Source organism: Salmo salar, chromosome ssa17 (genome assembly GCF_905237065.1).
Source record: "Salmo salar chromosome ssa17, Ssal_v3.1, whole genome shotgun sequence".
Taxonomy (NCBI): domain Eukaryota; kingdom Metazoa; phylum Chordata; class Actinopteri; order Salmoniformes; family Salmonidae; genus Salmo; species Salmo salar.
The window spans coordinates 50,094,693-50,120,082 of NC_059458.1; the positions used below are offsets into that span (position 1 = coordinate 50,094,693).

The 25,390-nt window shown below is 43.3% G+C and overlaps 1 protein-coding gene across 3 annotated transcripts in view; it reads right to left on the bottom strand.

Moving 5' to 3' along the window:
* Positions 1-25,390, bottom strand: part of gramd4a (GRAM domain containing 4a) — a 60,631-nt gene that overhangs the window by 16,207 nt on the left and 19,034 nt on the right. For 2 of the 3 annotated variants that reach the window (XM_014152777.2, XM_014152776.2), the window contains exon 3: positions 22,197-22,317. In XM_014152777.2, coding sequence (XP_014008252.1) covers positions 22,197-22,317 — 121 coding nt within the window. Of the gene's footprint in view, positions 1-22,196; positions 22,318-22,605; positions 23,329-25,390 lie in introns of those variants that run through there. The other variant, XM_014152778.2, reaches the window with a different exon arrangement.

The following is a 25,390-nucleotide window of genomic DNA, read 5'->3' on the forward strand; positions in this document are numbered from 1 at the left end:
CCCTCTCACTGTCAACTGCGTTCATTTTCAGCAAACGTAACGTGTAAATATTTGTATGAACGTAAGATTCAACAACAGACAAACTGAACAAGTTCAACAGACATGTGACTAACAGAAGTTGAATAATGTGTCCCTGAACAAAGGGGGGGGGGGGGTCAAAAAAAGTAAGTCAATGCAGCTGGTGGCCACACCAGATACTAAGTACTGCAGTGCATCTCCTCCTCATGGACTGCACCAGATTTGCCAATTCTTGCTGTGAGATGTTACCCCACTCTTCCACCAAGGCACCTGCAAGTTCCCTGACATTTCTGGGGGGGGGGGGGGGGGAGAAACGGCCCTAGCCCTCACCCTCCGATACAACAGGTCCCAGATGTGCTCAATGGGATTGAAATCCAGGCTCTTTGCCGGCCATGGCAGAACACTGACATTCCTGCCATGAAGGAAATCACGCCAAGAACGAGCAGTATGGCTGGTGGCATTGTCATACTGGAGGGTCATGTCAGGATGAGCCTGCAGGAAGGGTACCACGAGGGAGGAGGTCTTCCCTATAACGAACAGCGTTGAAATTACCTGCAATGACAACAAGCTCAGTCCGATGATGCTGTGACACCTCCCCAGACAACGACAGACCCTCCACCTCGATCCCACTCCAGAGTACAGGCCTCGGTGCAACGCTCATTCCTTAGACAATAAACACAAAACCGAGCATCACCCCTGGTGAGACAAAACCGCGACCCGTCAGTGAAGGGCACTTTCTGCCAGTCTTGTCTGGTCCAGCAACGGTGGGTTTGTGCCCATAGGCGACGCTGTTGCCGGTAATGTCTGGTGAGGACCTGCCTTACAACAGGCCTACAAGCCCTCAGTCCAGCCTCTCTCAGCCTATTGCAGACAGTCTGAGCACTGATGGAGGGATTGTGCGTTCCTGGTGTAACTCAGGCAGTTGTTGCCATCCTGTGCCTGTCCCGCAGGTGTGATGTTCGGATGTACTGATCCTGTGCTGGTGCTACATGTGGTCTGCAAATGTGAGGACGATCAGCTGTCCGTCCCGTCTCCCTGCAGCGCTGTTTTAGGCTTCTCACAGTACAGACATTGCAATTTATTGCCCTGGCCACATCTGCAGTCTTCATGCCTCCTTGCAGCATGCCTAAGGCACGTTCACACAGATGAGCAGGGACCCAGGGACCCTTTCTATTGGTGTTTTTCAGAGTCAGTAGAAAAGCCTCTTTAGTGTCCTAAGTTTTCATAACTGTGACCTTAATTGCCTACCGTCTGTAAGCTGTTAGTGTCTTAACCGTTCCACGGGTGCATGTTCATTAACTGTTCATGGTTCATTGAACAAGCATGGGAAACGGTATTTAAACCCTTTACAATGAAGATCTGTGAAGTTATTTGGATTTTTATGAATTATCTTTGAAAGACCGGGTCCTGAAAAAAGGGACATTTCTTTTTTTTGCTGAATTTACACACACACACACACACACACACACACACACACACACCTTGCAAAAGTATTCATTCCCCTTGGCATTTTTTTCCTATTTTGTTGCATTACAACCTGTCATTTAAATTGATTTTTATTTGGATTTCATGTAATGGACATCCACTTAACCAATATGGACTATTTTGTGTAATGACATTTTTGGCCCCCCCTTATTCCAAAAAAATTTAAAATGGAAAAGTGGCACGTGCATATGTATTCATCCCCTTTGCTATGAAGCCCCTAAATAGAACCTGGTGCAACCAATTACCTTCAGAAGTTACATAATTGGTGAAATAAAGTCCACCTGTATGCAATCTAAGTGTCACATGATCTCAGTATATATACACACATGCACAACAAAGAGACCAAAGATAACCCTGAAGGAGCTGCAAAGCTCCACTGCAGAGATTGGAGTATCTGTCCATAGGACCACTTTAAGCCTACACTCCAGAGAGCTGGGCTTTACGGAAGAGTGGCCAGAAAAAAGCCATTGCTTAAAGAAAAAAATAAGCAAACACATTTGGTGTTCACCAAAAGGCACGTGAGAGACTCCCCAAAAATGTGGAAGGAGGTACTCTGGGTCAGATGAGACTAAAATTGAGCATTTTGGCCATCAAGGAAAACGCTACGTCTGGCGCAAACCCAACACTTATCATCCCGAGAACACCATCCACACACGGTGGTGGCAGCAGCATCATGCTGTGGGGATGGCTTTCATTGGCAGGAACTGGGAAACTGGTCAGAATTGAAGGAATGATGGATGGCGCTAAATACAGGGAAATTCTTAAGGGAAACCTGTTTCAGTCTTCCAGAGATTTTGAGACTGGGACAGAGGTTCACCATCCAGCAGGACAATGACCCTAAGCATACTGCTAAAGCAACACTCGAGTGGTTTAAGGGGAACCATTTAAATGTATGGAATGGCCTAGTCAAGGCCCAAACCTCAATCCAATTGAGAATCTGTGATATGACTTAACCTGGAGGGCATTAATCAGAGAGGCAACAAAGAGACCAAAGATAACCCTGAAGGAGCTGCAAAGCTCCACAGCAGAGTTTGGAGTATCTGTCCATAGGACCACTTTAAGCCATACACTCCACAGAGCTGGGCTTTAAGGAAGAGTGACCAGATAAAAAGCCATTGCTTAAAGTATAAGAAAAAAAATAAGCAAACACGTTTGGTGTTCGCCAAAAGGAATGTGGGAAACATATGAAAGAAGCTACTCTAGTCAGATGAGACCAAAAATGAACTTTTTGGCCATCAAGGAAAAGGCTATGTCTGGCGCAAACCCAACACCTCTCATCACTCCGAGAACACTATCCCTACAGTGAAGCATGGTGGTGGCAGCATTATGCTGTGGGGATGTTTTTCATTGGCATGGAATGGGAAACTGGTCAGAATTGAAGTAATGATGAATGGCGCTAAATTAAGGGAAATTCTTGAGGGAAACCTGTTTCAGTCTTCCAGAGATTTGAGACTGGGACAGAGATTCACCTTTCAGCAAGACAATGACCCTAATTATACTGCTAAAGCAACACTCGAGTGGTTTAAGGGGAAACATTTAAATGTCTTGGAATGGCCTAGTCAAGGCCCAGACCTCAATCCAATTGAGAATCTGTGGTATGACAAAGATTGCTGTACACCAGTAGAACCCATCCAACTTGAATGAGCTGGAGCAGTTTTGCCTTGAAGAATGAGCAAAAATCCCAGTGGCAAGATGTGCCAAGCTTATAGAGACATACCCCAAGAGACTTGCAGCTGTAATTGCTGCAAAAGGTGGCTCTACAAAGTATTGACTTTGGGGGGGTGAATAGTTATGACCGCTCAAGTTCTGTTTTTTTGTCTTATTTCTGGTTTGTTTCACAAAAAATATTTTGCATCTTCAAAGTGGTAAACATGTAGTTTAAATCAAATGATACAACCTGGAATTAAAATTGACTTTTGTAAGGAAACAAAATAGGAAAAATTCCAAGGGGGGTGAATACTTTCACAAGCCACTGTATATAGGATACAACCATAAAGGAACATATTATATATGTAGTAACCAAAAGTGTTAAACAAATCAAAATATGTTATATTTGAGATTCTTCAAAGTAGCCACCGTTTGCTTTGCACACTCTAGGCATTCTCTCAACCAGCTTCACCTGGAAGGCTTTTCCAACAGTCTTGAAGGAGTTCCCACATACGCTGAGCACTTGTTGGCAGCTTTGAATTCACTCTGCAGTCCAACTCATCCCAAACCATCTCAATTGGGTTGAGGTCTGGTGATTGTGGAGGCCAGGTCATCTGATGCAGCACTCCATCACTCTCCCTCTTTGTCAAATAGCCCTTTCACAGCCTGGAGGTGTGTTTTGGGTCATTGTCCTGTTGAAAAACAAATGATAGTGGAACTAAGCGCAAACTAGATGGGATGGTGTATTACTGCATAATGCTGGTTAAGTGTGGTTTGAGTTATAAATTAAATCAGTGTCACCAGCAAAACACCGCCACACCTCCTCCACGGTGGGAACCACACCTACTTTGCGTCTCCCAAAGTCACAGCAGTTGGATAAAAAAAAAAAAAAAAAGCAAATTTGGACATTGCTCCTGTTTCTTGGACCAAGCTGGTGTCCTTTAGTTGTGGTTCTTGGCAGCAATTCGACCATGAAGGCCTGATTCACAGTCTCCTCTGAACAGTTGATGTTGAGATCTGTCTGGTACTTGAACTCTGAAGCATTCATTTGGGCTACAATTTCCTAGGCTGGTAACTTATCATCTGCAGCAGAAGTAACTCTGGGTCTTCCATTCCTTAGGCGGTCCTCATGAAAGCCAGTTTCATCACAGCGCCTGGTTTTTGCGTCTGCACTTGAAGAATTTATGAAAGTTCTTGAAATGTTCCGTATTGACCTTCATGTCTTAAAGTCACAATGGACTGTCGTTTCCTTTTGCTTATTTGAGCTGTTCTTGCCATAATATGGGCTTGGTCTTTTACCAAATAAGGCTATCTTCTGTATTACCCCCCCCCCCCCCCACCCCACCTTGTCACAACTGTCTCAAACGCATTAAGAAGGAAAGAAATTCCACCAATTAACTTTTAGCAAGGCACAACTGTTAATTGAAATGCATTCCAGGTGACTACCTAATGAAGCTGGTTGAGAGAATGCCAAGTGTGCAAAGCTGTCAAGGCGGCTACTTTAAATCTAAATATTTTATATGAGATTCTTCATTTATTTTTTGACACTTTGTGGTTACTACATAAATGTGTTACTTCATAGTTTTGATGTCGTCACTATTATTCTACAACGTAGAAGCCACAATCAATTTGAAATATTAAAGCCAATCCAACCCACCCCAAAATAAATAGGGAAAAAAAAGACTGGAGCAGAGGACAAGATGAGTTGAGTTCTACTGTTTTCAACTGAGTTAGTTGAAAACAATAGAAGTCAAACTCTGGTCAGGAACAACAAAGCTAAGTGAGGAGATCCACCGCCCTTATACAATGGTAAGGAATGGTAAGGTAAACACTGCCATACTGTAGATCAGTGCTGAGGTGACAGTTGTCAAATGTATTATCAGTGATAAAAATAGGTGTTAAACGCTGATCGCCGTTCACAGTGAGTGAAGTAAAGCACCTATATTTTCAATGCATTTTTTTCAGCAAAAGGTGGGTAAAAGCTTATGCAAAAAAAAAATGTAAAAAAAGTGTTAACAGCGTTTACCCTTCAATACACCACTGTGTTGTGCGTAGGATCACCGCTCTATGGGGATTTCTATGGGAATGTCAATTACAGTAAATGAACACAGCTCAACAGCCTGTGGAACTAACATCCATTATAAATGACTACCCACACCATATCACAACACTCGTCTCCATACGACTACTAGGGTATAATGTCCTGTCACACACACCAGTCATAACTCAGTGGTTGACCTAATGCTATAAGCTACATAGAAATTATTGCACACACACACACTACATGTGTCCATATAGATATTGGTGTTACTTTACCCCACAGCCTTCGATCAGTCTTTCTCCTAAACATTAATAGTGCTGTTCCAAAGAAAACGTGCTGCTACTAACGTACCATCTTATTCCGAGTCAACTATGTACTGAAGGAACCTCACACAGCAACCCTGCTACAGTGTGATTAGACAGACTTGTCACCAGGATCACTCTGACTCCAAAGCAGCACTGACACTAGGGGTCAAAATCAAAACAGAGAAGGACAAAAGAGAGGGTGAGAGGAAAAAAAAAAACAGATCAATAGATTTCTGTCCACCCGGTGAGTTCATGTTGAGAGAAGAGAAAGGGGTGGGGGGGTGTTGACAGAAAGCGGTTGAGAGGGCGAAAGAGACTACTCCCCCCTGTAGGGCTACATGTATAATTCACAGACTGTTTCCTCTACCACCATCTCCCTAATTATCTAACATAGGAGATTTATACTACAGCAGTGTCACACTCTTCTCTCTCCATCGCTCTCATTTCTACCTGTTAACCCTCATCAAATATGCATCAGTCCCCCATGCTACCCCCTACCTGCTAGCACAGCCACAAGCAGAGTATTGAAGTTCCCTCTCTGAGCTGGAGGATACAAAACATAGAAATCATTCCATTTCTAGGATATAGAATCCAGACTACAAATGAGCTGTCTCTTCCTCCCATCCCCATACAGTCCCCGCCCTCCCTTCCGTTACCCCTCTTCCTCCCTCCTTGTACAGATCTCTTACTCCCCTTCTCTGTCCCTCAATCCAGTTAATGATGGCCTCCAGGCAGGTAGAATGGAATATCTCATTGTGTTCTGTCAGTGTTGGAATAAAAGCACCTGTCTGGGTGGAAGCTCATATGTGTTGTAGCAAAAAACGGCAAGCCTCGTCATCCTACAGATACCATCTGGTATGAATGAACACAGAAGAGTTGGCTGAAGCACTGACAGAATGGCCCACCTGTCTATAGCTCTACTGTATACTCCAGGGGAGTATCTGAATGGTGCCTTGCCAGTCAGTGAGTGAATAAGTGCTCTCTAAAACAAGCCCACTTACTTAGTAGCTACTACAACTCCGCTTCAATTCGGCTTATCATACAAGTTACTACAGTACTTTAACAATGGAAGTTTGCTTTATTTTACCTCTACCCCAGTTTGTATGTGTAATCATGATCGTAAACGTGCATTTATGTAAACGTCTATGTGTGTGCTATAGGGTAAAGTTTGTGTCAGCCCTGCTAGTTTAGCGTGGCATGGCTCAAAACACTCACATTAGCGACCCTTTGATTTAGCAGTGCAACAAATTTTCAATTGGTTGCTAGGGTGCCACTGAAAAAAAACAATATGCAGCAAGTTGTTGGTTCACAATTTGCTTTGTTTTTAAAAAATGGTCAAGATTTATTCAAATACAGCAATGAGTATGCGTACAATGTACGCAAAAAGTTGGGTCCGAAGTCTTGGTTGAGTCTTTGCCATGCGCAATTCGGTCATTATGATCTGTTTGAATGAACATTTGTAAAGGCTTTCCCAAAAACCCTTCCTAATTAAATGTTGACTGCGAAGTAGGCCTACCTGGCAAAATTATATCGTGATTTGTTTAGCAAACTCTGCCCTCACGTATAGCCTACGCTGTACAGGACAAAAACAGCTAGCCAAACAATGGACTCTTGCTAAGACGCGCAATTGAATTAAAAGACAACTATATTGGTGGGAACAAACACCCTGTCGTACATGTCGATCCAGAGCATCCCAAACATGCTCAATGGGTGACATGTCTGGTGGGTATGCAGGCCATCGAAGAACTGGGAAATGTTGAGCTTCAGGAATTGTGTACAAATCCTTGCGACATGGGGCCGTGCATTACCATGCTGAAACATGAGGTGATGGCGGCGGTAGAACGGCACAACAATGGGCCTCAGAATCTCGTCACTGTCTCTCTGTGCATTCAAATTTCCATCAATAAAATGCAATTGTGTTCATTGTCCATAGCTTATGCCTGCCCATACCATAACCCCCCCATGGGACACTGTTCACATCAGCAAATCACTCGCCCTAACAAAGCCATACACGCCGACTGCCATTTGCCCGGCACATTTGAAACTGGGATTTATCTGTGAAGAGCACACATCCCCAGCATGCCAGGTGAACATTTGCCCACTGCAGTCAGGTCAAGACCCTGGTTAGAACGACGAGCATGCAGATGAGCTTCCCTGAGACGCTTGACAGTTTGTGCAGAAATCCTTCGGTTGTGCAAACCCACAGTTTCATCAGCTGTCCGGGTGGTTGGTCTCAGACGACCCCGCAGGTCCTGGACTGGCGTGGTTACATGAGGTTTGCGGTTGTGAGGCAGGTTGGACAGCAGCTTATGGTAGAGAAATGAACATAACATTCTTTGACAACAGCTCTGGTGGACAGTCCTGCAGTCAGCATGCCAATTGTACACTCCCTCAAATTGAGACATCTGTGGAATTGTGTTGTGTGACAAAACTGCACATTTTAGAGTGGCCTTTTATTGTCCCCAGCACAATTTGAGAGAGAAACTTTGTGCGAATTAACATTTCCGGGAACTTTTATTTCAGCTCATGAAACATGGGACCATCACTTTACATGCTGCGTTTATATTTTTGTTCAGTATAATTATGTGTATGGAGGGTAGGTCACTTTAGGGTCGGCAGGTAGCGTAACAGTTAAGAAAGTTGGGCCAGTAACCAAAAGGTTGCTGGTTAGAATCCGAGCCGACGTTATTGGACACAGGTCAGGTCAAAATTGGTGCGACCAAATCATGTGCTGGGCCATGAACTGAAAAAGTTTGTAGCACCAGCGCCACCTATGGAAAAAGTTAGTCTCGACTTGAGCACTACGTGGTATAAGTAGCTTAGTTGTGACCTCGTGCTAAGTGCCAGAGAATGCCTGTAACCCTATTAGACAACAGCTGACAGGACAGAGAGGCAGCCTAGGTAATAAGAGTGAAGCATTCTGGGTAATGTAACACAGGCCTCTCCCCATGCTTGTGTAATGGGTATTGAATGTACTGGAGTAATCAGGCAGAGCCAGTTACACTCTGTCACTCTTCATCCCGTCAGCAGGTCATCGAGGTGGACCCAACACTGGGCCTGCCTGCCCTAAGCCCGGAACCCCTCTAAATCCACTTAAACTCTGCGTAGATGAAGGGGAGGAGAGATTAAAGACAATTGAGACATGGATTGTGCATGTGTATCATTCAGAAAGGGAATAGGCAAGTCAAAAATATTTAAGTGCCTTTGAATGGATTACGGTAGGTGCCACTGCTGGGTTTTTCCATGCTCAACAGTTTCCCATGTGTATCAAGAGTGGCCCATCACCCAAAGGACATCCAGCCAACTTGACAACTGTGGCAAGCATTGGAGTCAACATGGGCCAGCATCCCTGTGAAATGCACTGACGAATTCAGGCTGTTCTGAGGGCAAAAGGGGAGGGGGTGCAACGCAATATTAGAAAAGGTGTTAATGTTTGGTATACTTAGTGTATACGAGTCTTTATAATCTTGGAATGTACTAAAATCCACACTGTCCATGATTTCGGCAATGGTGCAGATTCCACATCTGAACCACGGGGGGTATGCAAAAGGACACCCTCCAGATCGCAAGGCATTATTGTGAAATATTGGTGCATGGGCATGCCATTTTGATTCACAGTTGGTTTTCAATTTTGCGGCAAACAGAAATTGTGTGAGCAATAATAGGACCAAGGCGTAGTTTACATTGATTAAGGGATATATCAGTGAAGACGACCTCTTCCAGGGCAATAGGAGACACCATATTTATCTCTATCCTCAGCCAGGGGGCAGAAGAATCATGTGTAAACCAATTTAGGATGGGACAAAATGATAATTAACTGTATTTCCAGGCACTATCACTTCTGTATAAATTGTAACTGTGAATACAATGGAAAGCACACCTGTGCTCCAAGCAGATATAACAGAGGTACTAGTGTACTTTAACACTTAAGCGTCAGAATCATGAGTGCAGTTTACCCTGGGTCACAGTGGCACAGTAACAGAGCGTGCCTGTTTCCCTTCCTTCTCTGGCCACAATGAACCCCAGTAACCTACAACATCCTACAACCCAGGGACAGTCATGCACAAATGTCATGTTTGTGGTTCAATTGTCCTTAAATAGCTAAGACACATGCCCGAGTGTCGCTCTCCTGTTCTCCCCACTGACCAGCTGAGAAGAAACTGGTTTGCGGTTTGAGTGCCATCTCCTCATAATCCATATCCCACTCATCCACACACAGTGGGGAGACTGAGCCCTTTAGAGTGATGTGCCACACCCTAGAGCTGCTGGTCTAACCAATAAACTTTAATCTACAGAGGTACACAGACAGGTCAGATAGCTAGAAGATAGTTACCCAGAAAAGACAGGTAAAATATTCTGGGGCTATCGAGACAGACAAAAAGAGGCAGAGGCAGACAGACAAACGGGTCACATGAACCTACTGAGGTTGCGGGAGACTGAGGTCTTAAAACAAATAGGTCATGTTAACTTACTAAGGTTGAGGTTGCTCTTGTGAGATTTAATCTTGTCTGTCCAACCTCCGTCGACGAGCCAGGCAAAGTCTGGGTCTGGGCCGCTGCAGTCCTCCATCTCCTCTGATACACAGCCAGCACCCTGCTGAGCTAGGGTATTGACTGACACCGCAGGATCCCACACTCCAACTGGGCTATGGTATTGACCAAAACCAGAAGCGACCCGCCAGGACTCTGATACAGGCCCAAACAACCTAGTCCCACTACGCTGAAGTTGGGATTCAGTGGAAGGTTACTGCCTAACGGACCTGACCCGAATAGACTCAGAATCTCCCTGCACTCAAATACAGCTCCCAGTCAGCCGGTCTAGGTGTCAAGTTTATAGCCTAGCGTCACACTGTGACATGTGTACCAAACAAACAACCTCATAGCTGATCAAAACTCCAGAGGAGAGAATCAGGGTATGTGGGTCTAGTCTGCTTTGAGCGAGTCACAGCTGGATCCTATAGCATAAATACAATAGAGGCCTTCCAGTCTGCAGAGTTAGAGATGGAGCCTTGTAGAGCTCCTAAAACGGCCTGGAATCTACCAACCAAGTACATTGGAGCCGTAGACTACTCCCCTCCCATATAGTCTGTCCCTACAGAACCTCAGGACCCCTATACTAGTCGAAGGCAGCGTCCAGTGTGAATGCCATGTGTGTATGCAAGCAGACAAATAAAATCCCTCTCATCTAGACTAAGAGCTGGGAGAAGGAAAAGTACTGCATGAGATTACACCAGCAGAACACTGAGTCCATTCACACACCGACCTGCTGTGTTCATTGTTCACATTCTGTACAGTACTTAACACACCAACGAGGGTAAGTAGTTAGTGCAAGACAGCGCTATGCATGCATGTACACATCAATAAAAATAAAATAAAAAACATGGCAGTGTTATGTAATGTATACGTAGACTTCGTTTTAACACACAGGATGCGGATTGGTCAAATCGGTAGATGGGGAAAGTCAGACTGATTGGCTGATCTATTAACCCCGGCACACACACACAGCCCATGCACTCATACACACAGGGTCGATCTGTTAAACAACACAGACCCTACAGGTTACAGAGACACAGTACTATTGGCACCAACTCTATCCTACAGTGACCCTGATGTCACCATACATCATGCTACTGTTGACTTCAATGCTGTCCTGACACAATCCAACTGCATTCCATACAGGACAGTTAGTTCTGTCCTGTTCTGTTGGTGACTGGCTGGCTGACTGACTGATCAATATTCTCCTATTGCTGCCCTGCATCCCACTGGGTTAAAGAGAGACACACACACAAAAATGTACCAGGGTGGTGGGAAATAAATGCAGTCTATATACTTTCGGTGTAGAGAAAGTACAGCTAACAGGGATGCTAGCTAATTATCTTCACCTGAGTGATGATAGCTAGCTAGCCGTCGTGTGAAATACAGAGTAGTGACCCGATGTGTAAACCAAGTAACACGAGGTAGAAACACACGGCTAGGTCATCTTCTACAGGGGAATTTAAAAAGGAATGGTGCTTCAATGATGGCGTAACACACTAGGAAGAAACAGCACCGCTCATATTAGCCGAACAAACTGAATGGGGGTTTAGCGCAAAAGTTGACAGCTAAAAACACCTGTGGTGCCGTTAGCCAAAAAGCACTCCTAACAAGCCAACTTGGAATCAGTCAAATTAAGCTGAAGTTCGTGAAAATAGAAAAGAAGCCACAACGCTCCGTGGTGGGTGGCATCCCCCAGGAAGAGTAGCTGGTGCTTTCACAACAGCTAATGGTGATCCTAATAAAATACCAAATCCACACCAAAAGGAACAGTTAAGAGAGCTAGTATTCTGAAGAAAGCTGCTTAACGAGCTAGTAACCAAATAGACCTGTGAAGTGGCAAAGAAACCATAGCATTGCAGGGTGTTATATAGATTGGCCTGTTAGACGTGCTGGAATAAGGCTTAAACAATGACCCATAGTGAGATCTGAGTCGACTGAAATAACTACAATTATATTCTATATAAATGAAAATGACTTTATTACTGACGGTATATGCCCATGTTATATCATCCATATAACGTATTGAATATAGTTTAACTGCTGTGTCCTAAACAGCATAATTACAGTACTAGCCTGCTGACAACCAGGGAGATGCATGCCACTGTAAATAGCTGGAGATAAGACATAGGGTTGGAGGAGGATGCTGTTTGTTTGCAGCCTGCTTGCTGCTGCCTAATGTATTGAGTTAAACTCATTATATAAAATTGTAAACATCCATTGTGCAATGTCTTGTTATCTGCAGTACTTTATGCTTAAACGAGGTATCTGCCTGCAGAATGCATGCTGCATGCATGCTGCAGAATGCATGCTGCAGAATGCATGCTGCAGAATCATGGAGTACAGACACACACACCCCCCCCCCACACACACACACACAACCACACAACAGGCTGCAAGCAGTGGAAACCAAACCAACGACAGTACGGAGTTTCCTCTTCTGCACAATGAGTAACATACAAAGCACAGCTCTAGCTAGGAAGTTGTGAGTAACTCAGTCAGTAACCAGTCATAGAGCCAAACAAGCACCTGTATCAATAGTGCTTTGACGTTCTAGGAGACATTGTCGTATTTTCACAGGGTACATGAAGTGAGAGGGTTGTAGGGAAGGGAGGTTGAGTCAGCCATGACAGAGAGAGCGAGATCTAAATTGTACTCATCTGTTCTGAGAGCCAGGAGCTACAGTAGGGCAACAGTGACACAGCAACAACGCAACACACACGCAGTGAGAGAGGGGGGACCAGCTGTTCTTTCTGTCTGTCACGCATCACAACACACCCACTGACCCAACATGAGAGGAGGAAGAGTGTTACTTAAAGGTTACTACAAGCTTCACTCAGTTGATCTACGTATGTGTACGTTGGTGGAGTGGGATTTTTTTGAGCAGCAGACACCTTTTGGTAATGTGATATGCACACCGGTCCCACTCAAGGGGGTGATGGAAACCTTTGTCAGCTCAGTTTGTGAAAGCAAGGAAGAGTTGCCTTCCCTTGCTAGCAGTAACTAGCTGGCAGCCTGGCAAAAAAATAAAAAAATAGCAAGCTAGCTAGCATTTTTAGCTTCCCACATCTACGTGTGAAAATTAAATTTATAATTTATTTTAAATATATGCCCTGCACTCCTGAGAGGCGCAACATTCTAAGACACTGCATCGCAGTGTGGCGGCGTCACTACAGCCTGTGTCATTATGTGTCATTGCCGGCCGTGACCAGGAGTCCCATAGGGCGGCGCACTCTACAAACCTACATTATGTCAATGACTCTGGTTAGTGCGACAACAGCACTGGGAAAACGGTCCCTGTAGAACTGAAATGGAAGGAGTGATGAGTTGACAATAATCAACACTCAGTGATAAAGATGATCAGGCAACACAAGAACAAACAGGATCACCACAACACAGACAAGCCTGTTTCCTCACTGACTCTCCATCTCACATAGTGACGGGTGTTGCATCCCAAATGGCACCCTATACCCAACATAGTACACCATTTTTGGGCCCTGTTGTACCAGTCAAAAGTTGACCCAGCTACTCATTCAAGGGGTTCTTTATTTGTACTATTTTCTACAAATGTAGAATAATAGTGAAGACATCAAAACTATGAAATTATGTAGTAACCAAAATGGTGTTAAACAAATCAAAATATATTTTATATTATTCAAAGTAGCCACTGTTTGCCTTGACAGCTTTGCACACTCTTGGCATTCTCTCAACCAGCTTCATGACACACAAAAATAACATCAAATTGATCAGAAATACAGTGTATACATTGGTAATGTTGTGAATGACAATTGCAGCTGGAAACAGCTGATTTATTTCTAGAATATCTACAATTGTCCGAAGTTTACATCAGCCTTACACAAATATCACATTTTTCACAATTCCTGACATTTAATTCTAGAAAAAAGTCCCTGTCTTAGGTCAGTCAGGATCACCACTTTACTTTAAGAATGTGAAATGTCAGAATAACAGTAGAGTGATTTATTTCAGCTTTTATTTCTTTCATCACATTCCCAGTGGGTCAGAAGAAGTTTACCTACACTCAATTAGTATTTGGCAGCATTGCCTTTAAATTGTTTTACTTGGGTCAAATGTTCCAGGTAGCCTTCCACAAGCGTCCCACAATAAGTTGGGTGAATTTTGGCCCATTCCTCCTGACAGAGCTGGGGTATCCGAGTCAGGTTTGTAGGCCTCCTTGCTCGCACACGCTTTATCAGTTGTGCCCACACATTTTCTATAGGATTGAGGTCAGGGCTTTGTGATGGCCACTCCAATACCTTGATTTTGTTGTCATTAAGCCATTTTGCCACAACTTTGGAAGTATGTTTGAGGTCATTGTCCATTTGGAATACCTATTTTTTGACGAAGCTTTAACTTCGTGACTGATGTCTTGAGATGTTGCTTCAATATATCCACATAATTTTCCTCCCTCATGATGCCATCTATTTTGCGAAGTGCACCAGTCCCTCCTGCAGCAAAGCACCCCCACAACATGATGCTGACACCCCTGTGCTTCATGGTTGGGATGGTGTGCTTCAGCTTGCAAGCCTCCCCCGTTTTCCTCCAAACATAACTATGGTCATTATGGCCAAACAGTTCTATTTTTGTTTCATCAGACCAGAGGACATTTCTCCAAAAAGTATGATCTTGTCCCCATGTGCAGTTGCAAACCGTAGTCTGGCTTTTTTAATGGTGGTTTTGGAGCAGTGGCTTCTTCCTTGCTGAGCGGCCTTTCAGGTTATGTCGATATAGATACTGGAGGAAACTGGTACAAAAGTATCTTTACAAGGTCCTTTGCTGTTGTTCTGGGATTGATTTGCTTTTTTCGCACCAAAGTACATTCGTCTCCTTCCTGAGTGGTATGACGGTTGCGGGGTTCCATGGTGTTTATACTTGCGTACTATTGTTTGTACAGATGAACGTGGTACCTTCAGGCATTTGGAAATTGCTTCCAATGATGAACCAGACTTGTGGAGGTCTACAATTATTTTTCTGTGGTCTTGGCTGATTTATTTTGATTTTCCCATGATGTCAATTAAAGAGGCACTGAGTTTGAAGGTAGGCCTTGAAATACATCCACAGGTACCCCTCCAATTGACTCAAATGATGTCAATTAGGCTATCAGAAGCTTCTAAAGCCATGACATCCTTTTCTGGAATTTTCCGAGCTGTTTAAAAAGGCACAGTCAACTTAGTGTATGTAAACTTCTGACCCACTGGAATAGTGATAGAGAATTATAACTGAAATAATCTGTCTGTAAACAATTGATGGAAAAATTACTTGGGTCATGCACAAAGTAGATGTCCTAACTGACTTTCCAAAACTATAGTTTGTTAACAAGAAATATGTGGAGTGGTTGAAAAATTGAGTTAATGACTCCAACCTAAGTGTATGTAAACTTCCAACTTCAACTGTACATAGGTGTACAGAGGCCCATTATCAGCAACCATCACTCCTGTGTTCCAATCGCACGTTGTTAGCTAATCCAAGTTTATAATTTAAAAAAAAGGCTAATTGATCATTAGAAAACCCTTTTGCAATTATGTTAGCACAGCTGAAAACTGTTGTACTGATTAAAGCAGCAATAAAAAATACGCTGTGTAGTACTCCCTTCATAGAACAGCGCAAACTGTCTCTAGCCAGTATAAAAAGAGTGGGAGGCCCCAGTGCAGAACTGAGCAAGAGGACAAGTACATTAGTGTCTAGTTTGTGAAACAGATGCATCAAGTCCTCAACCTGCAGCTTTATTAAATAGTACACGCAAAACACCAGTCTCAACATCAAAAGTTGGATGCTGGCCTTCCAGGCAGAGTTCCTCTGTCCAGTGTCTGTGTTCTGCCCATCTTAATCTTTTCTTTTTATTGGCCAGTCTGAGATATGGCTTTTTTTTGGTAACTCTGCCCAGAAGGCCAGCATCCCGGAGGCGCCTCTTCACTGTTGACATTGAGACTGGTGTTTTGCGGGTAGTATTTAATGAAGCTGCCAGTTGGACTTGTGAGACATCCGTTTCTCAAACTAGACACTAATGTCAGGACACAATGCAAATAGTCCGGGTAGCCATTTGATTACCTGTTCAGGAGTCTTATGGCTTGGGGGTAAAAGCTGTTGAGAAGCCTTTGACCTGGACTTGGTGCTCCGGTACCGGCAGCTTAGCTCCAGTGATGTACTGGGCCATACGGACTACTCTGTGTTGTGCCATGCGGTCAGAGGCCGAGCAGTTGCCGTAACAGGCAGTGATGCAACCAGTCAGGATGCTCTTGATGGTGCAGCTATAGAACTTTTAGAGGATCTGAGGACCCATGCCAAATATTTTCTCCTGTGGGGGAAATAGGCTTTGTCGTGCCCTCTTCACAGCTGTCTTGGTGTGCTTGGACCATAATAGTTTGTTCGTGATGTGGACACCAAGGAAGTTGAAGCTCTCAACCTGCGCCACTACAGCCCCGTCAATGAGAATTGGGGCGTGCTCGGTCCTCCTTTTCCTGTAGTCCACAATTTTCTTTGATTTGATAGGATGCCAGATGGCTCACATTCAACAAATCTATGCAATTGTAACAGGCCCACAATGTGGTTACTACAGTCTGATAGATATCTATCTAGCCTTTTTCACAGCATAACATGTAAAGAAAGGTCTCTCTTTTCTGGTTTAGAAGAAATGACTGCTAAATGCTAACTCCTGTTCATGTAAGCTGATAGCATAGCTAGCACACAGAAATCAGTGGTGGTAGTCAGTCCAAGTGTAATGCAGTTGATTGGGGACGATGGCATGAACATGTACTGAGGTTGACATCCAAAACAAGCATTATAGTCAGATCTTTTCTCAACATAGTGTGAAATACACAAACAAGTCTAAATGTAGGCAAATTTTGCTGGGGGGGGGCAACCTTTTCACCACGCATTTCCATGGCTTTTCCATTGTTTTAGTCGAGTTCGATTGATCTCTTTACCTCATGTATACAGATTGCCTGAGAGTTCTAGTAGCATATTAGCCTGTCTAGTAGCTTGAGGTTTTTTTTCAGCTGTTCAGACTGGGGCCTCAGGACTATAGGCAATGCTATAGTCTAACCACTAGCCAGTTGAATCTCATCCACTCAGACCCCATATGCCGGTCTTTCTCTCTTCCCCCTGCTCCACTACCTCCCCACACTGAACAAACTGTGCAGAGATGAAAACAGAGATGAACAGAAAGCAAGAATGAACAGAGCAAAGTCCATTTAGCTGCTAATGGATACTCATGCTTCACCGCTCCTACTGGTCCAATTACACTGGGAGGAAGAGAGGGATAGAGGACAGGAGAAAGAGAGCAGAGGGGGACCTGGTCAGGACCTGTATTACCCAGAAACAGAGTCACTCTAGTTCACGAATACAACAGTCCCTACTGCCATTCAGTATGAAGTGTGTAGAGAGGCCAGGGACTAAACACATCTCTATTCTGATCTTCAGCAAGGCAAGGCTGCCATGTTGTCACAGTCTTCTATAGCATGCTAAACACTAACTGAAACATCAGGTATGGAAGACTGTCATTGGTAACAAAGCAGAGGTGAATAATGCACGAGTATGTCAAGTATATATGCAGATGATCTTTTATAACAGTCCACCTTCCATCTCCATACAGATCCCACAAACAGGAGAGAGAACTTAAGAGCAAATTACCCTGACCAAAAAAAGTGGGCTAAGCACCAATGACACAATGGCACTCAACTCTGTAGACAACATTCATTGGGACATTATTTGTCTGTCTAAATGGAGAACTGGTGATGAGACCGTGCTGTTATTAGATGACGAGTCGCTCATCCATCTGTGTGTAACAGGGTCTTCATAAGGACCCTCTACAGGGCTGAGATGGACTACGCCTAAATAATTAAACTGCTCACAGAATACACCTAGATAATAAAACTGCTAACAGAATACACCTAGATAATAAAACATGTTAACAGAATACACCTGGCAGCCATACCAGCTTTAGCTAAAAACATTTCATTTGGATCTATACATTTGACATCAAATGTTACATATTTATAGAACCAGTCAAAAGTTGACACTCATTACAGGGTTTTTCTTTATTTTTAATATTTTCTACATAGTAGAATAATAGTGAAGACATCAACAACTATGAAATAACACATATGGAATCATGTAGTAACCAAAAAAATTATATTAAAAAAATAATAATAATTTTAAAAAAAATTAAAAAAATAAGTGTTAAACAAATCAAAACATGAGATTCTTCAAAGTAGCCACCCTTTACCTTGATGACAGCTTTGCACACTTGGCATTCTCTCAACCAGCTTCATGAGGTAGTCACCTGCAATACATTTCAATTAACAGGTGTGCCTTGTTAAAAGTTAAGTTGTGGAATTTATTTTCTTCAAGTACAGTCGCAAATACCATCAAACGCTATGATGAAACCGGCTCTCATGAGGACCACCACAGGAAAGGAAGACCCAGAGATACCACTGCTGCAGAGGACAAGTTCATTGGAGTTACTCGCCTCAGATTGCAGCCCAAATAAATGCTTCAGAGTTCAAGTAACAGACATCAACAGTTCAGAGGAGACTGCGTGAAAATCAGGGCTACATGGTCAAATTGCGGCAAAGAAATCACTACTAACGACAACGATAAGAAGAGACTTGCTTGGCACAAGAAACATGAGCAATGGACATTTGACTGATAGAAATCTGTCCTTTGGTCTGATGAGTCCAAATTTGAGATTTTTGGTTGCAACCGCCATGCCTCAGACGCAGAGTAGGTGAACGAATGATCTCTGCATGTGTGGTTCGCACTGTGAAGCATGGAGGTGGAGGTGCGATGCTGGTGACACTGACAGTGATTTATTTAGATTAAGGCACACTTAACCAGCATGGCTAGCACAGCATTCTGCAGTGATACGCCATTCCATCTGGTTTGCACTTAGTGGGACTATCATTTGTTTTTCAACAGGACAATGACCCAACACACCTCCAGGCTGTGTAAGGGCTATTTGCCCAAGAAGGAGAGTGATGGAGTGATGCATCAGATGACTTGGCCTCCACAATTACCTGACCTCAACAAAATTGAGATGGTTTGGGCTGAGTTGGACTGCAGATTGAAGAAAAAGCAGCCAACAAGTGCTCAGCATAAAGAAACTGCTTCAAGACTGTTTGAAAAGCATTCCAGGTGAAGCTGGTTGAGAGAATGCCAAGAGTGTGCAAAGCTGTCAAGGCTAAGGGTGGTGACTTTGAAGAATCTCAAATATATTTTGATTTGTTTAACGACTCCATGTTATATTTCAAAGTTTTGATGTCTTCAGTTATTCTACAATGTAGAAAATAGTAAAAAAAAAAAAAAAAACACCTTGAATGAGTAGGTCTCCAAACTTTTGACTGGTAGTGTATGAGGCAAAGGTACAGAATGGCACCTTTTATTTAGGGGTATTTTAATACATATCCATTTAGGAATCAAAGCATTTTATGCATCTAGTCCCCGCATTTGAAGGTGTCATGAGATCATACCCCCAAAACATGCTAACCTCTCACCATTACTAATAACAGAGGCGGTTAGCATTTTTTTTTGGGGGGGGGGGTTATGATATTTATGCATCTATAACGATGCCACTCATTATTCACGATTGACACGTCTAGTCCCACTCCAGTGCCCAACGTCGCCAGTTTACTAACCACCGGTCCTGGCAACCCATCATTAGACACCTGTACTTCCCTGATTATTTAGCCCTGTTTGTTAAATCAGTCCTTAGGTGTTATTGTCGCTCACGTTCAGTTCGCATCCCATGTTTGCTCTTTTGCATCTGTTCCGTATTAAAAACTCACCTTCTGTTTTCTGACTCCCGGCGTATACGTAACAGAGATTATCCATAATCATGGTAGCATCCACATTGAATGTAGACGTGTTCAGAAACATTTTTTGTTTACAATAAAAGTGACTCCAAAATGACCAAATTCATTATTTACCATTCAAATTGGACACAACATAATCCGAAACACAAAAACAAACTGCATATGCATCCAACATCCAAGTTCGTAGAGTCCCAAGTTTGACGTAATCATTGCGTGCTAGGAATATGAGACCAAAATACTAACCTTTTAAATAAATTCTTTAATACACTACATTTGAAGACAACTGGAAACTCTGAAAAACAAAAAAAACACGTACCGACTGGCAAAATGTTTAACAGTCACCCAACTCTGAAATCCAAGTCGAGAACTCTGGCCTCTCTAGAGCTCCGACCTAAAGATCACTGACGTCATAAGTCGACCTTGTTCCCCCCCTCCCGAGTTCACAGCATCTTGAAAGCCCCATAAATCCAGAGAATGCCAGACTTTGATGACAACATTTGCCCACAAGAAGGACCGCCGTACCACCTTCCTGTTCAAGTGAGCATTGCACAACAAGGGGAGTCCAAACATTTCTTGTATGCTGCTGCAGACATTATGTAATATGCCAGGGAGATATGTATACTGTAGCTAAGAAAGTAATACTAAGTGTATGTTGTGTAGTAAGCTCTTAGTAGCCCATGTGCCTCACTTTAATAATTTTGTCCCTTTCCCCCCTCATAATTTAGCCTACTGTTCTGACTTGGTGGTGCACAGGTAGCCTATAGCCTGTTTTAGCGAAATCTAATATTGTAAGAGCTTTCATTATCTGCTTATATGCCCCCTTTATTTATCCTACTGTTCTGACTTGGTGTACATGTTCTGTATTCTGTCCCTGTACATTTCAAAAGTGCAGAACAAATAGTTATACTGACTACATCCGTCCTAGCTCGCTCAATGTCTTAATAGAAATTACGGATGGCCTCTTATGCCATAATTTGTAAATCTCAATAAATCAGTAGAAAACACATTTGTTTAGGCAAGTCAGCCATAGTAGCTATGTCTTTTTAAAAATGCAGTAAATGAGACTAAATGAACTGTTTCGCTGCCAGTCTTGGCTCCGCTGATAGCCAGGTGTAGCGGTGGTAAGGAGTCAATCCATGGTGCTGAAAAGAAAGCTCTGCTGTTGGGACAGCTTTATGTAGGCTCTAACAGTTTATGGGCACTATTTATCACCATTATAGTGCAATTTATGTATTGTTTAGTGGCTTTGCTGGCATGCATCAACTATAAAGATAAAAAAAAAAAATCGCCACGTCAGCAGCAGAACAAACTAAAGAACAAAATCAAGTAAAAACATTTGAGGGACAGCATAGCTAGCAAACTAGCAGATTTACATAATCAACAACATGAATGATCAGCTGATAGCCCATCCTCTTTAACCAATGTGAATCTTTACGAGGCATTCCAATTAGCTTGCTTCTAATTAGCTTACATTCTCGCTACAGAGTCAGTTGGTAATTTATGAAAGTCTATTTCTGTGTGCTGTTTTATTTAACAGCACACAGGACTTACCAGAGTCAAAGTGCTTTCATTTCTAAATAATAAAAAAACCGGTATGTATGAAAAATACCCTCAAATAAAAAGTGATATTCTGTATTGTCGCCACATATAAAACATTTGATCTCAAATCCAAAATGCTGGAGTATAGAGCTAAATTAAACATTTTAGCTTCACTATCCAAATAATTACTAGGGGAGTGTATATTTAGCACTGTACATTTAGCCATATTGCTTTAGCTTCACTATAGCTTTGCACATATAGCTTTAGCACTGGCAATTAGCAATAGCTTCAGCCACATAGCCTTAGCAAAAGGCTTTAGTCATACAGTTTTAGCCCACGTGTTAGCTTCAGCAATGCATGCTCACACTCTCAGGGATGCGGAGGCACACTGGCAGACCTGTGGATGGAAAAACTGTGCACACACACACAGTACAGGCCACTACACGTGCTACACTACCGTAGCATAGGCTTGGTACAGTATGTACCCATCCCTGAGTTGGGTTAATGGGGCAGGGCAGCCACATTGGCCAGAGGCATTACGAGAGTGGCTGACCCAGCACAGAGGTGTGTTAGAGTGAGTATGAATAGGCACAATTGAATTTGCTTCCACCTCAGGCTCAGTATCCCAACTCCCTCATCCATCCCTCCACCATCCTCTTGTCCCCATCACAACACCCATTCCTCCAGCCTCTCCCATTCTCACCCGGACTCCCCAATTCATGTCCACAAGCAGAAAGCAACGGAGGATGAATAAAAAGCTACAGGAACTAAAACGTGTGTTAGGGTTGTTAAGGTTACTTACGTAGGAAGTGTTTCTCCAGTAAGGCAATCTCTAGATGACCCTTCACCTCGTTTAGCCGGTCCGACTCGCTCCTCTGGAAGTCTTGAAAGGCCGCAGCCATGTTGAGAGCCCCCGAACCCGCCTGCACACAGAGGAGAAGCGCACGGTTATACAGGCGTAATATCAAAAACGCACACACCCACACAGTGGAAGTCCTGAAAGGCGGGCTCCATGGTGAGAGCCCCAGAACTCATCTGCACGCACGAACACACACCAAGAGGCTAAATTAGCATTAATACAGGCGTGACATCACACACAGAAGAAACGCACGTTAAAACATACATGAGATCGACTTAACACACATTAAAACATGCATGAATAAAACCGACACACACGGCGGAGTAGCTGTATCTCCAGTATGATGACTCACACGGCCAGTGTGTTTCCCTCCCGTTTTGAAACGCGTCGCAAAGGAGATCCCTACCGACTGACTGTCTGTCCTCTAGTCTAAATGCAACACTGATGACTCAACCACTCCCCCCCCCAACTGACTCATGGCTTTAGTCCACGACACCGCATTACTCCACAGATTACCAGACCAATACCAGGTGAGGGAGATAGAGAGAGAGAGAGAGACGGTGAAAGAGGGGAGGGGGGAAGAGAGGATCAGTCGATGAAAAAGATGTGTCAAGAGAAAGCGACAAATAGAATTGTGTTAAAGAAAGCAGAGGATGAAAGGAGGGAGGAGAGAAGGAAAGCGTGGAAGCTGCAGTTATTCTGAGCCACTGCAGGTTTACCAGCCGCCAACAGACCAACGCAGGCAGGGTGTCCCTTTAAGAGGCTCCTGCCAGAGACAAAGACAGTCACGGCCAACACACACAAAGCCAAACACACACTGCAGCAGCTTCTTCTCCCTGCAGCATTCGTGACTGCAGCATGTCTTAATCTATTATGCTGCCTTTCAAGTCCATGAGAGACAAACACCGCATGAAAGAGAGAACAAGGGATGAGGAGAAAGGAATTTAGTAAAGATGCCCTACTTGGGATGCAGCCAGTGATTAACAAGGGATGAAGAGAAAAGACGGTGAGATGAATGAAAAACTAAACAGAGAGCCTTCGCTCTGTAGCCCAAATGTCAGAGAGAGTTGATTTGAGAAGGAGGCTAGAGAGAAACGAGAGGGGAGGGGCTAGACTGGGTGCGTCGAACAGGAAGTAAACACCCAGGTCATGTGATCTGGTCCTGAGGAGCAAAGAAGCAGCAGTGCACAACTAGCATGGAGTATCTGCAGCACTGATGAACGAGCAGTAGTGTGTGTGTGTGTGTGTGTGTGTGTTTTGATGATTTTATTCATTCAACCTTTATTCTTATTTACAATGACGGCCTACCAAAAGGCCTCCTGCGGGGACGATTGCTGGGATTAAAAATAAAAGTGTAGGACAAAAACACACATGACAAGAGAGTCCTAAGAAGACAACACAGCATGGGGTGTGTGTTGGGGGGGGGGATAGATCCATGTTGCAGAGCCCAGGAATTTAAAGAACTAGGACAATGCATAGCCCAACTGAAAAGGTTCTTTCTCAAACTCTCTGGATGAAAAGGGGGAAGCATATTACTGGCATCTTCATTTACAAAACCACTGTTCAGGTCTACTGTGAAAGTTGTTTTTCAGAAAATGTCTAGAAAGTCAGCAGCTGGCCTCATGTTTGTTCCTGGGCAGACAACATCTAGAATTACTAGGCTTACACCGTATACCGGACTATTTTGAAATATTGACAGTAAGCTTTACAATACTGCTCATGGGTACCCATAAACACCCCCCCCCCCCCCAAGTGTCAACTAATTTATATCTAGTTCAGTGCTCCAGCTATACATTTGCTAACTAAGATGGCTAGATGTCAAAGATCAAGCTTCTTGGTTACACCAGACATTCAATCCCCTCCTGGATCAAGATCCCTGTTGCCTAAATTATTGTGTATAATTTTTTTTAATTATAAATATTCAAATATTTTTTGGGACACTCAGTGTGTGTGTAAAAAAACGAAAACTGTCCTAATATCAAGTTGCACCCCCCCCCCCCCCTTTTGCCAACAGAACAGTCTAAATTCATTGGGTCATGGACTCTAGAACATGTTGAACGTGTTCCTCAGGGATGCTGGCCCATGTTGTTTACAATGCTTCCCACAGCATTGGCAAGTTGGCTTGATGTTGTTTGGGTGGGGGACCATTCTAGATACACATGGGAAACTTGAGTATGAAAAACTCCGTAGCTCTGCAGTTCTTGACACAAACCGATGTGCCTTGCACCTACTACCATAGCCCATTCAAAAGGAACTTAAATATTTTGTCTTGCCCATTCACCCGCTGAATGGCACAAACACAATCCATGTCTCAGGGCTTAAAAATGCTTCTTTAACAGGTCTTAACAAGTGACATCAATAAGGGATCACAGCTTTGAACTTGATTCACCTGGTCAGTCTCTCTCTTCTTAATGATTTATACACACACAGAAAGTATTCAGACCGCTTTACTTTTTCCACATTTTGTTACATTAAAGCGTATTAAATGTTATCCTCAATCTACACACAATACCCCATAATAACAAAGCGAAAACAGAAGGCATTTTTTGCAAATTCATTAGAAATAAAAAACAAATACCGTAAATTCCGGACTATAAGCCGCAACTTTTTTCCCAGGCTTTGAACCTCGCGGCTTAAACAATGACGCGGCTAATATGGATTTTTCCCGCTTTCAATTTTTTTTTTCTCCCAAAAACACACATTCTGTGACGTGCTCAGTTTTTTGGCGGCATGAAGCTTTCATTAGACCAATGAAATTGCCGAACGGGTTAAGGTCAAAAACTTTTTTTGTTTACTGTTTAGATTAATTCGAGCGCTCTCAAACTTCCCATCATTCTGATTACGGTAGTCATTTTTGTCACCCTCATCATGGCAAAGACACGGAGAAATGCATATGATGCAGCTTTGAAGTTGAAGGCGATTGATCTGGCTGTTGGAAAAGGAAATAGAGCTGCTGCACGGGAGCTTGGTCTTAATGAGTCGATGATAAGACGTTGGAAACAGCAGCGTGAGGAATTGACTCAGTGCAAAAAGACAACTAAAGCTTACTGCTAATTTTTTATTTTTTTGTTACAAGCCGTGTTTCGTTAAAGCCTGTGTAAAGTTCATTTGTTTCAATGTACCGGTAGGCACCTGCG